The 11,850-nt window shown below is 43.7% G+C and overlaps 1 protein-coding gene across 1 annotated transcript; it reads left to right on the top strand.

Moving 5' to 3' along the window:
- The first annotated feature begins 1,475 nt into the window (after window positions 1-1,475).
- On the top strand, window positions 1,476-5,753 carry SOSTDC1 (sclerostin domain containing 1). The gene is made up of 2 exons (XM_006018916.2): window positions 1,476-1,820; window positions 4,474-5,753. The coding sequence occupies exons 1-2, from the start codon at window positions 1,622-1,624 to the stop codon at window positions 4,887-4,889; spliced, it is 615 nt and encodes a 204-aa protein (XP_006018978.1). The 5' UTR covers window positions 1,476-1,621; the 3' UTR covers window positions 4,890-5,753.
- Window positions 5,754-11,850: the final 6,097 nt, after the last annotated feature.

Below are 11,850 nucleotides of genomic sequence, written 5' to 3'. Positions count from 1 at the left end.
ATCTCTATTCTGCCTTGCAACATTCCTGTTATTCCAGAATTGGGTTGGGCTTGCTATAATACAGACAGGTACTGATCAAGCTTCTCCACACACAGATCTTCCAGCATACTTCTGCCCTGTCTTGCAACACTTCTGTTATTCCTCTGTGCCTTAGGCAGAGCCTGTCAGATGGGCGGTGATTGTGGATCTGCTTCTGCTGAAATAAAACTGTAAAGTGTCCATTGACTTCAATGGTACAGGATCAAAGTCTTGGTGATGAAGACAAATGTCCTTGATAAGAAAAACTCATTTCTTCTGAAGTATTGGGATTTTGTCCCAGGCACTTAAAGGTAAATTTTAATTGTGACCTGGTTATCCTTTCATGACAGCAACTGAAATGTGAGTGACTTCATAGTTTTCAACCGAGTTACACTAGTGTATGTGACAGTAGAATCTGACCATTGGAGTATGATATTGTTGTGATTTCCTGGACAATTGTGTTCTTCTTCTTCAGAAGAAGTTTACTATTGATAAAATATTTTAGTTTTTTAAAATAGATATGCACAGTTCTTTGTGTAATTAATATCTGTAGGGCCAAAGTCACTCACCAGCAGGTTTTGATGTCAATGGAGTTATCTAGGTTTACACCAGTGGTTGAGTTCAGCCAATAGCTTGTATGCCGAATTACATGGAAAATCAAATAAGTATGAAAAACAAGAAAATATGTCAAATTAAGTATTTTCTTTCCTCTTTGTGATAGTTTATTGCATGAAAAAAATACATTTAAAATTTTTAAAAGGTTTTACTTTAAGCAATGTACTAAACTTAAAAAAGATTGGTTTGGTGAATGAGTCTAATGAAGGGACATGAATATGGATGTGCATGGACTGAGAAGCCTAGAGGAATTGCTTATTATCAGTAGTGACACGGAAGCCTGTGCTTGAAACTCCGCACATCGGGAAGAGGCGAGTCCCCTAGCACAAGTGGTTTCTCCAGCAATGTTCTGTGTTGATCAAAGCTGCATTATTTAAATCTATCTGGAGGCAAGGCCATAAATTATTGACGGTATTTTTTAAAAAGTCGTCTTTTAGGTGGAATGGATGGATGCAAGTTGCAGTTTGCTGTGAGTTCTACAACTGCTAGCATTCCCCCCCGCTTTTTTTTTTTTCTTTCTCAACTGGCAAGTTTCCTCAAAAGCACATTCTGGGACTGGTAACTGCAGAACAGGGGAATGCTGACACTTGGCTTCAATCACATCAGCCGAAAATCCCAGACACGCAGGACATATGAAAGGGCAGAAGAGCCCCTGCAGCCTCTGTGTCTCTGCTGCCAGATAGTTCACAGAGTTTCCTGACACCCTCCAAAGCCCCAGCCAGGAATCCTGCAATTAGCAGAGCTAGCTCCTCCTCTCTTGCAGTCCTCTCTTCCATTGGTAAAATGCCTGTGCGGGCCCAGGGAGGGGAGGCAGCCCACCCCTTCTCTTGTGTTTTCATTCTGAATCAATCCACAACTTCACACCTGAATGAATGCCAAGCCTCTGCGGATATATAAGGGAAAACTTGAAGAGCAAACTGCAGAGTTCCTGGACAGGGGCGCGGGGAGAGCACTCCGCCAGCTCTGCTAGGCAGGGGCTGAGCCAGCCATGCTCTCCTCTCCCGTCCGGGGCGTCCTCCTCGCCTGCATCTTCGCCCAAACCTGCCCGGCTTTCAAGAACGATGCCACCGAGATCCTTTATTCGCACGTGGGGAAACCTGTCCCGGCGAGCCCCGGCACCAACAGCACCTTGAATCAAGCCAGGAATGGAGGCAGGCATTACAGTCACCCTGCATTAGATCGCAGCAGTGAGTATCGCCCCCCTGCCCTGCCCTGCCCTGCCCTGCCCTGCCGCTGCCGGGGTGGCCCCGGGCTCAGCTCCCCCAGCCCTGCCCGGCCGGGTCGGGACCCCCGAGCTGCAGGGGCCCGGCTCGGCCGGGATGCAGCAGCCCCAGGGCGATGAAGCCTGGCCCCGCTCTGCGTTTTGCCGGGATGTTGCCGGCCGCACGCGCGAAAGCTTTTTAGAAGCGATCGTCTTAAATTCGATTCGAAAACAAGTCAGCGACCAAAAAAGGAAACACCTACTTAGCTTCTACGATCGCCTATCTTAATTTTATTTGAAGAACTATAATTGTTGCCTTGATGGGTGTACTTTGGAGTAGCTCCTATAGAGGGGATTGCACTAATAAAGTCTGAGCATCATCTGGCCCGTGCTCTGTGCGGCCAGCAGGCGCTCCCCAGAGCCAGGTGAGTCTCCGAAAGATCAAAGCAGCTTTGCCTTGGGATCCAGCTCTCTCCCCTTTTGGCTTCCTAGCTTTGTCCTTACCTGCTTGGCTCCCAAGGAAACAGGTTCATAGTTTACCTGTCATCTCTGCTCCAACTTGTCCCTTTTGATTCACCCCTCCCCCCACCCCAACCTCCCCTCCTTTTCCTGAATTGGAGGTAGGAAGAGCCAAATCCATCTCCTCCATCACCACCCCCTTAAGGTAAAAAACAAAAAACCCAACCAGAAATGCCACACACCCACATGCCTTGGGGGAAAAGTAACAGCACTCAGGGAAAGCAAAGGGACACTATGAATGCAGGCTTCTTCAGAAAAGCCAAGATGTGTCAGCTTTCCTGCAGGCGGGTGGCAGGAAATATCTTCTCCTTAGAAGATTTCTGCAGCCCAGTAGGTATCTACTGTCACTGTAGGAAAGCTGACTTTGCATATGCATAACAAGAGAAGGAAAGACAAATCGGAGCTATGATGAGATGCTTCCAGGTACATTCCTGAGCGCAGCTGCAGGAAGCTGGGCATGCATCCTTCAGGCACATGCAGCACTCCAGAAACCAGTCCTTGTGCAAACAGACTTTCTGGAGCAGTCTCCAAAGTGCAACAGCTTGGAAGCAATGGGGAAGAGGGACAAAGTGAGGCCAATTTAACCCATGTCTCTGATTAGAGTGAGCTTCCAAATATCTAAGTGAAAACAGAAACGTCCTGTAACGCTGTCGGGCGTAGGTACCTTCAGATCCTCTTGTGGCTTGCTCTAACATTTTTGGAGTGATTACTTTTTGTTTTAAAAGCCTGAAATAATGATATGCATGTTCCAACCCCATGGTAAAATTTCCATTAAAAAGAGGGAGCCAGCCAAGGATTACACATTTAAAATGAAGTGCATTGTGCCAGGTTAATTTCAAAAGGGTAATTATTGAAATAAACATCTGTATTTATTGCAGCATGCAGAGCTGCATATACAAGCAGGCACAAGCATGCTTCTATTTGCAGCTCTGCACTTTGATACTGTGTCAATTGCCTTGGAGAACTAAATAATGTTGCCTCAGGATTTGCAATATTCCTTATATTAAGTACAGGTAAGTATAAGGAATAGTGTAAATACAAAGATAAAGTTGTTTTTAAGGCAAAAACACCACTATTATTTTGCTAATAATTCAAACATCAGGTGCAGAACATAATTTTCAATCACCTTCCACTTTTATTATTTCTCATAAAATGTTTTTTTCAAGCCATATTTATCACTGGAGAGTAAATCCATAAATTGGAAAGTTGAAGAAAATATGTATTGGTGATTTCCTTAAATGCATTAGAATAATTCCCCAGACCACATAGAAACAGTATTTTTCATGCTAATGATCCACCAGAATTTTTCCAAGCATCCCAAAGTAAGTTCCCTCCAGGCTAAGAAAAGCAAAAGACATTTCAGCCCGAGGGTAATTTTTTTCCTTCCAGATGATTAAGAACCTGCAAATGAGGCCTGAAAATGAAATTCCTTCCTTCACCAAAATACTAACTTAAAAAAAAAATTTAATTTGTATCTGAAGCCAAATTGGCCCAAACAAATTCCAAATCCAAGAGTCCAGAACCATAAGTGGCCCTGTTACCAGCAAACATCCTCCACCCGCACCTGGGGCTTCAGTTGTTTCCAAAACCTTTGGTGGGCATCCTACTTGCAGGCCCAAGCCCGGAGGCTTGGAGTTTGGATGCCCCCAAGTTTTTTGCTTGCTCTCACCAAGGGAGCAGGCTTAAAGCTGCTGCACCTTGGCTGGTACTAAACCATGCCAGAAGAGCAGTTCTCCTGCAAAGTGGTTCAGGAAAACTGCCTTCTTGGACACAGATGCATGGTATTTCCCCTGCCAGGTTAAGAAGCCACTACACTTGATCTGAGCCTTCAAGAGTACAAGAAACATCACCAAAATGATAGCTACTACAGTGCTTAGCACTATTTATTTATTTTTGTCCTTTCTTAAGACCCAGAAGGCCCTGTCAGAGATTGACACCCGGTATGGGCTAGACATGTATGCATATAATGAAAGACCATCTCCCACAGTTTGTTGTCTAAATCCATGTCACCTATTGCTGTACCGGCCTTGCTCATTTGAACATGGTTGGCAACCTGAAGAAATGGTTTAGGGAATCTTCTTTTTCTGAGTCTTAGTGTTCTTGTTCTATGCATTCTGCAGATCGTGTTCAAGTTGGCTGTCGGGAACTGAGATCCACCAAGTACATTTCAGATGGCCAGTGTACCAGCATAAACCCCTTGAAAGAGCTGGTATGTGCTGGTGAATGCCTCCCTTTGCCGTTGCTCCCCAACTGGATTGGGGGAGGTTATGGAACCAAGTACTGGAGCAGGAGGAGCTCGCAAGAATGGAGGTGTGTCAATGACAAAACTCGCACCCAGAGGATCCAGCTCCAGTGCCAGGATGGAAGCATAAGAACCTACAAAATAACTGTTGTCACAGCCTGCAAGTGCAAAAGGTACACCAGGCAGCACAATGAGTCTAGCCACAACTTCGAGGGAGCCTCTCAGGCTAAGCCCATCCAGCATCACAAAGAGAGAAAAAGAGTCAGTAAAAACAGCAAGCATAGTACAAGTTAGAAGTCAGACATGTGCCCCCATAAATGAACTTGCCTGGAACTATTCTCTTCATTGATATGACTGCTTAAAAGACAAGTCTGCCATTGCTATGTTATCACTTAACCACACACGCTTTTTTTTTTTTTTTTTTGCTTGACCAAACTCAGAAGGGCATTCTGTGCATAAGGATTTTTCTTGGCCATTTTTTTTGTATGCTCAAGATGGAGAGTACCACAAGCCTTCCAATCCCACTCTTTGAACTGGAGGCATGGAGGCAAAGAATTGTTGCCATGAACATTCGCTTAAGTTTGGCTTTTAGAAAGGTGCTTTGTGAGTTTTCATAAGGAGAGTTAATTGTTGTCCATTGCCTTCAAATTCATATTTTATAACATTTTGACACATTCTCTTAATGACAGCTAGCAATTGTTTTCAGATTAATTCTAAGAAAACAAGGCCTTGCATGCTCTTGTATATCAGTATACCAAAAATTTTAATTATGCATGGCAGCATTTGAAAAGGAAAGCTGAATAAACTATTTATTTGTCAATGTAATTATTTAATAAGCTTTTATGTGTGGGGTTTTTTTTTTAATGTTCATCTTATGTTTATAGCTCTTCCATGTATCAAAGTATTTTCCTATGATTTGTGGCTGGATTAGGATATACCACACATTTTGTAGATAATGTAAAATAGATGTTTTAGTATTCTTGGTACACTTGGACATCAACAGTTTTGGATGTTATTTTGCAAGTAACTTGAAAAAATGCCTTGTACATGCTATACTCTGTATTATTTTTGTTTAAAGTGTGCAATCAAATGAAAGTTATGACTTCCTTTCAAATGTGTGGGGTTTTTTGTATAAAAATAAACAGTGCTAAAAAGATGTATCGTCTCTGGCTCTAATGTATATGAAACTGTACACATTTTGAGGAATTACAGCATTTAATCTCATAAAGTGGGAAAACATTATTTGATTTAAAACAAATGCCATAAAAATCTGGCAGCAATACTTAGCATAAAAAAACCAACCTTTCTGTGGAGTCTGACTTGTACAAGTCTTATGTGACCATTTATACCTGGTGCTCATTTATGGCCAAAATCAGACTTCAACAATGTTCACATTGTATATAGCACACAATAAGTATGTATCTGTGAATAAAACATCCCAATCTATTTATATCTTTCATTAACGTAATCAAGTTTAAGACTTACAGTAATAACAATAATCAGTATAGCCTTTCTTGTATACACAGTTTAGTCTTGAACATTATTCACAGAGGATGTATTATGAAATGTATAGTAAAGACAATTTTTCTATGTACAGAATAGGAATAATCTGCAATTAATTATTCAAATCAAATGAAGCCTGAGGTGATTTCCATCCATATTCATTCTAAGCAGTTAATCTCGCCAAAAGAAAACACTAAAAAGTAGATTTGCCAATGTACCACACCATTCTTAGTTGATTGGATTTTATATCCTCCAAACATTTAGTGTGAACAGCTACAGACAGAACACTGGATTCTAAAAAATGTGCTGCCTCCAGCATGTCCTTGATCAAATGTTTCATTCATTCTTGTTTACATTTTAATTTAATAAGACCCAATGGCTATATTGCAACACCATTTTTAAGTAGAACACCTCACTGATAACTAATGGAGCTCTCCATTTAAATATCAGTGCCACAGCATGGCTCCTAGGATCCTAAAGTTTAATGACACCTAGCCAAAGTCTTTCCAATAGTATTTCTTCATCCTTAGCAGATTTTTAAAGAACACTTTGGAAAGTAGCTGTGTGCGCGAAAAAGAAGATGAAATGTCCTTGGGGTTTTCCTTTTCTTCCTCTGGTGTGCTTTAATTTTTGAATGGGAAAGAGAAAAAGATTAAAACCATACATAGGTGTACACTTAAGGTAATAGACATAAATTAATGACCCAGATTGTTTCCTTCAAGCTAACTTCAGTATCATAAAGGGGTCAGGCTGATCACCTAGGCTGCTTACAGATGTGAAAAAACAAACCAAACAAAACAGCACTTTACTTTCAGCTTGGTGCGCCCCTGCACCAAGTGCAGTGCATACCCAGAAGAGGCATCGCGTTAATTTGACGCAGCTCGCTCAATGTCTGTGTAGATTGCACATTTCAGTGAAGCTTTCTGGCACTTTAATAGCTGAATTGAATCAACTTTAGATAAAAGTGCCCAAAAGTCCCGCTGAAGCACACGATCTATATAGATGTTGGGCGAACCGGGTTAAACTGACATCTTCCTCTTCTGGTAAAGTTTTTTTTTCCCCCACATCTGCAAGCAGCCATAGAACCTAGGGGTTAAATTTCATTTATACCGCAGTCTTTTTACACTGCTGACACTAAAGGAGCCTAAATTCACACCACTGGTTCTTAACTGTTTTAGACATGAGGCATCCCTGGATAGACTTGAGGGACCCTTGGACAGACTGGAGGCACCCCTTGGAAAATGTCAGCTCTTAGATTTCACTCTTTTTTTGCCTACAGAAAAGTAATAAGAGCTTTCTGTTGCAAAGACCTCATAACTATAGATTTCTATTTGAAATCTTGGGGTTTATCTTGTGAATCACATTCACCTGATAACACCTTGCAGCATGCTTAAAAGGATCTCAAGGCACCCCAAAGTTGCTGTGGCACCCTGGTTAACAATCACTGATTTATGCCCGCTCTAAGGCCCTTTAACACTACAAGAATGGTATAAAGGGGCTTGTAAATTTGAATCTGGGGCTACATACAGACAAGCAGTTTGATTCATACCAGAGCATTTTGAGCTGCACCAAAGCCAGACCTTACAGAGAGTCCCACATTAAGCACCTGTGAATTATTCGAATTAACACTTTGCCTTGGAACAACTTCACAGCTCATTCAACTTAATTGCCATTTAAGCCTTATGTGTAAACAGCTGGACTAGGCCTGTTTTGGTGTGAGTCAGAGACCAACCCAGTATGTCTTTCACCAAGCTGGTTGTCTGTTTTTTCGCCTGGTATTGCCAGCAATTTTTCTATAGTACAAGACATGGGCAGCAGCATATCATACTTCCTCCTGCTAGCAGCAGAAGTTAATTCAGCCACCATGCCAATTCAGCCTTTATCTTCATTACAATGATTACACAAGGAAAATGACCCATTGGTGACAGTGATGATAAGCAACTGGAGTCCCTGGGGTCATAATCAAATGATATTTAAAATGTGTGGACAGGAAAAAACAGTTGATATGGTTCCAGAAAGTGTCAGGCACAATGTTCCATCATGTCATATGAATTTTATTCTGTGTTAAAAGCTAAATAATCTTTCGCATCAGTTTAACTGTACAAGGAAGGAAAGTATTGCTTTCAACCATTGTTGGCGATAAGTAATCTTTGTGAAGACAGGACCAGAAGGTCATTGGGTATGAGGAACAAAACTAAGACCACCATCATATTTCACATAAGCCACTAAAACAACCATCACAAACTTTCTATGTCAACCCAAAACAAATGGGTGGTGTTCTATTATTTTTCCCTTCTCCACTGAGTCATAATTCTATCAAGGGGAAAGGTACTGGAGTCAAAAAATCTTAGTCTAGTTTAAGGGTTTACTGCAGACTTCCTGTGTGACTTAGGCCAAATCACTAGACCTTGATTCTGCCACCATCCACAGGTTGGATAACACCTTACTCCTGAAGGGGGTAGATAGGGCTCTTCAGATACTCTTTAATGTGAGTGAAGGTTGCAGGATCTTGACCTTCATATTTCCTCTTTTGTAAAATATATTTTATATGCCTTTCCTATCTCACACGGATGTTGTGTGAGAAACTGACAACATAGATTCCACAGGTTGCAAATCAAGAAAAAGCTAGCAAGGCAGAATTAAAGCCAGAAGACAGATGAGACTACCGTGCCCTACTCTTGGCTGTTCTTGACCAGAGTGAGACTTCACTACAAAAAATCAACAACTTAATAGCAATCTGACTCTGTATAACATTGTTGTTAACCTTGTGCCAGGTGATTCTGTTATATTGTCACTCCTTCAGGGAGATGGAGATCCTTTCACAGTGTCTGGCTTGGAGTGACAGACCCTATCATAGAATCATAGAAATTAAGGGCTGGAAGGAACCTTAAAAAAATCATCAAGTCCAACCCCCTGCTCTGGGAAGGAATACTGCTGAGATCAAATGATCCCAGCAAGATGTCTGTCCAGTCTCCTTTTGAAGACTTCCAAGGTTGGGGACTGTACCACCTCCTTGAGAAGTATATTCCAGATTCTGATCACCTTTACTGTAAAGAAGTTCTTACATCCAACCTGAAGCCATCCTCTAACAGTTTATGACCATTGGTCCTTGTCCTCCCCTGGGGCGCCCTAGTGAAGTTTTTCTCCCAGCTTCCAATATTCACCACTTACATACTTATGGATGACCACCAAGTTCCCCCTCAGTCTTCTTTTCCCCAGGCTGAACAGTCCCAGATCCCTTAGTCTTTCCTCATAATGTTTCCTGTCCAGGCCCTTAATTATTCTTGTGTCCCTTCTCTGGACCGTTTCAAGATTCTCCACATCTTTTTTGAAGTGTGGTGCCCAGAACAGCACACAGTACTCCAGCTGGGGTCTCACCAACATTGAGTAGATAGGAAGTAGTAGAATCCCAGTATTCTATTAGCTCTGTTGACTACAGTATTACACTGGTGGCTTGTGTTCATCCTGTGATCAACCATAACCCCGAGGTCCCATTCAGCCATTGTGCTGGCCAAGACATCTCTTCCTAACCTATATCCATGTCACTGGTTACTTCTACCCAGACGAAGTACTCTGCATTTACCCTTATTGAACAGTATAGAAAAGACCACAGAATCTATCACTAAATTTGGCAGATCTCTAGGGACCTGAAGGAACCCCTGGCCTTTTTACTGGAGGGCCTGTACACCTGCAATAGCTTGGGCTCCAGAGACCCACCCCAGCCCTCAACCACTGCCTTCCCATTAGCCATGAGAGTTTGCAGGGGAGTTCTAATAGAAAAGATCTATTAAAAGGCTGATTTGTCTTAATTTATCTAGGAGATCATCTTGAGGTTACAGAGGGGACAATGTGTGCTATTCCTACTTATCTCTAAGCTTCAGTATGTCTTCATTCTCCAGTGGCCTATATAAACTCCCCCTTCTTCTCATATGAAATTGAATCCATGGATCCCATCCATGGGATCTAGACGAGAGGTAAACACAATTGTTCAGGGAGATCTGATTATATCTGCCCTTATATGTAGGCTAGCCAATTGCCTATTAAGAATGATGGGGGTGGTGGGCGGGGAGAGGGCAGACACGGAGCCCCATGCCCCCTCTGTCCAGGCTGGCTCCCCCTTTACCTTCTGCTGCTTGGGGTCCGGGTCCACTCCCCCCCGCACTGAAGGGAGTGGGATCTGCAGTCTGGTCCTCAGTGCAGCTTTGGAATCATGGTGGTGCTCCCCCATGCTTGGAGCACTCTGATTGGCTGTTTCTGTCAGCCAGTCAGAGTGCGAATAAAGTGTTACGAACAGACAGACTTAGGCTTTTATAATATTAGAATTCCCCTCTATGAAAAGACACAAGGGGCATGTGACAGAGCAGCTTCAATGCTCCATCACTTTAAGGGCTGGAGCAGCCAGCCACCAGGTATCTGACGAAGGCAGCCATTTTGTAGAGCTCTGATATAAGAGCAGAGCAGTCTGTATGGAGAGCCCAGGGAGGCATATCAGGTTGAGCTGCTCCTGGAACACCTTGGAGGTAAGGGGGAGGCTATGGGGAAGGAGGAGGCTTCATTGGTCCTGGACATGATCTGAAACTGTACCCTGTCAGGATAGGGAGGCCTGGTGGTCCTGCTTGTGGTGGGGTAGGGCCACTTAAATGCCAGGTTTGAGGACCATCCCGTTGTAAGGTGGGTTGGGGCTTCTAAACCCCTGCCCTCACCTTAGTGTGGGTGTGTTAACCAGAGTTGTGGGCCAGGCTCACCAGCTAGGGCACCTGAACCTATGGGAGTGTTTGACCCCATGCCCTAGGGAAAAGGTAGAGTTGTGGGCCAGGTACGCCAAGTAGAGTGACTCCTGAGCCTATGGGCGTGTTTGACCCCGTGTCCAATGAAAGGGCACAGTAGTGTGGCCCTAGGAGAGGGTGGAGTTAAGAGGCTCTGGGAGAGGGCGAAGACTGGAGCCCCAGAGAGGAAGGGGTGGAGTAGTGGCCCAGTGAGGGGTGTGGGGCAAAGTCAACCCACAGTTCTGCAAATCACCCAGTGTTCACTCAGATGAACTGCTGGACCAGGCAAGAAGAGATAAGCCTGATGGCCCTCCAGGGTCGCTCAAAGGGAGCAAGGGTGGGGTGCGTGTGGCCCAAGGGCGTGGTATGAGAGAGACCCATGACAGGTGGTGTGTGAGAGCCCTGGTGAGAGCAGGGGGAATGAAAGGGGCCTCAGTGAGAGAGGGGTGTTATGTGTGGCCCAGAATGGGGCAGTAAGCAAGAGGCCTAACTGTGCACTGCGTTTGGTCTAGCCTCAAGCTGGAGGTGTTATCCGTGAGGCATGCGACACATGTAGGGATGGTTGGAGCATGTACATTACGCCCTTGACATTGGGGCAGATTGAAGGGCAGCCTCCCACCTATTAACATTAAAACAATGCGACATCAAGGTGTGGCAGGGGGGGGAGGGGGGCAGTTGGCCCAAGTACAAAGAAGTGGGCTGGTCTCCTGACCAGGCTGTGAGTTGGCTCCTTTTGTCACAGGGCGCATCTATATGTTCATCAATGTGCAGTGGTTACTGTACATTAAATTTAGTACTTATATAATCAAGTACTAAATGAATGTGCAGTAACCAGTGTTACTGCTCAGTAGCACCAGTGGACACCTTTTAAATGATGTTACTGCGCAGTAGCCTAATAATACTGCACAGTTGTGCTTTAATACTGTCTGTGCTGTGGTGTGCTACTGTGCAGTATTATTAGGCTACTGCGCAGTTAGTGCCTCATT

This window comes from Alligator sinensis, unplaced genomic scaffold (genome assembly GCF_000455745.1).
Source record: "Alligator sinensis unplaced genomic scaffold, ASM45574v1 scaffold123_2, whole genome shotgun sequence".
Lineage (NCBI taxonomy): Eukaryota > Metazoa > Chordata > Crocodylia > Alligatoridae > Alligator > Alligator sinensis.
This window is presented reverse-complemented; position numbering and strand designations above follow the sequence as displayed.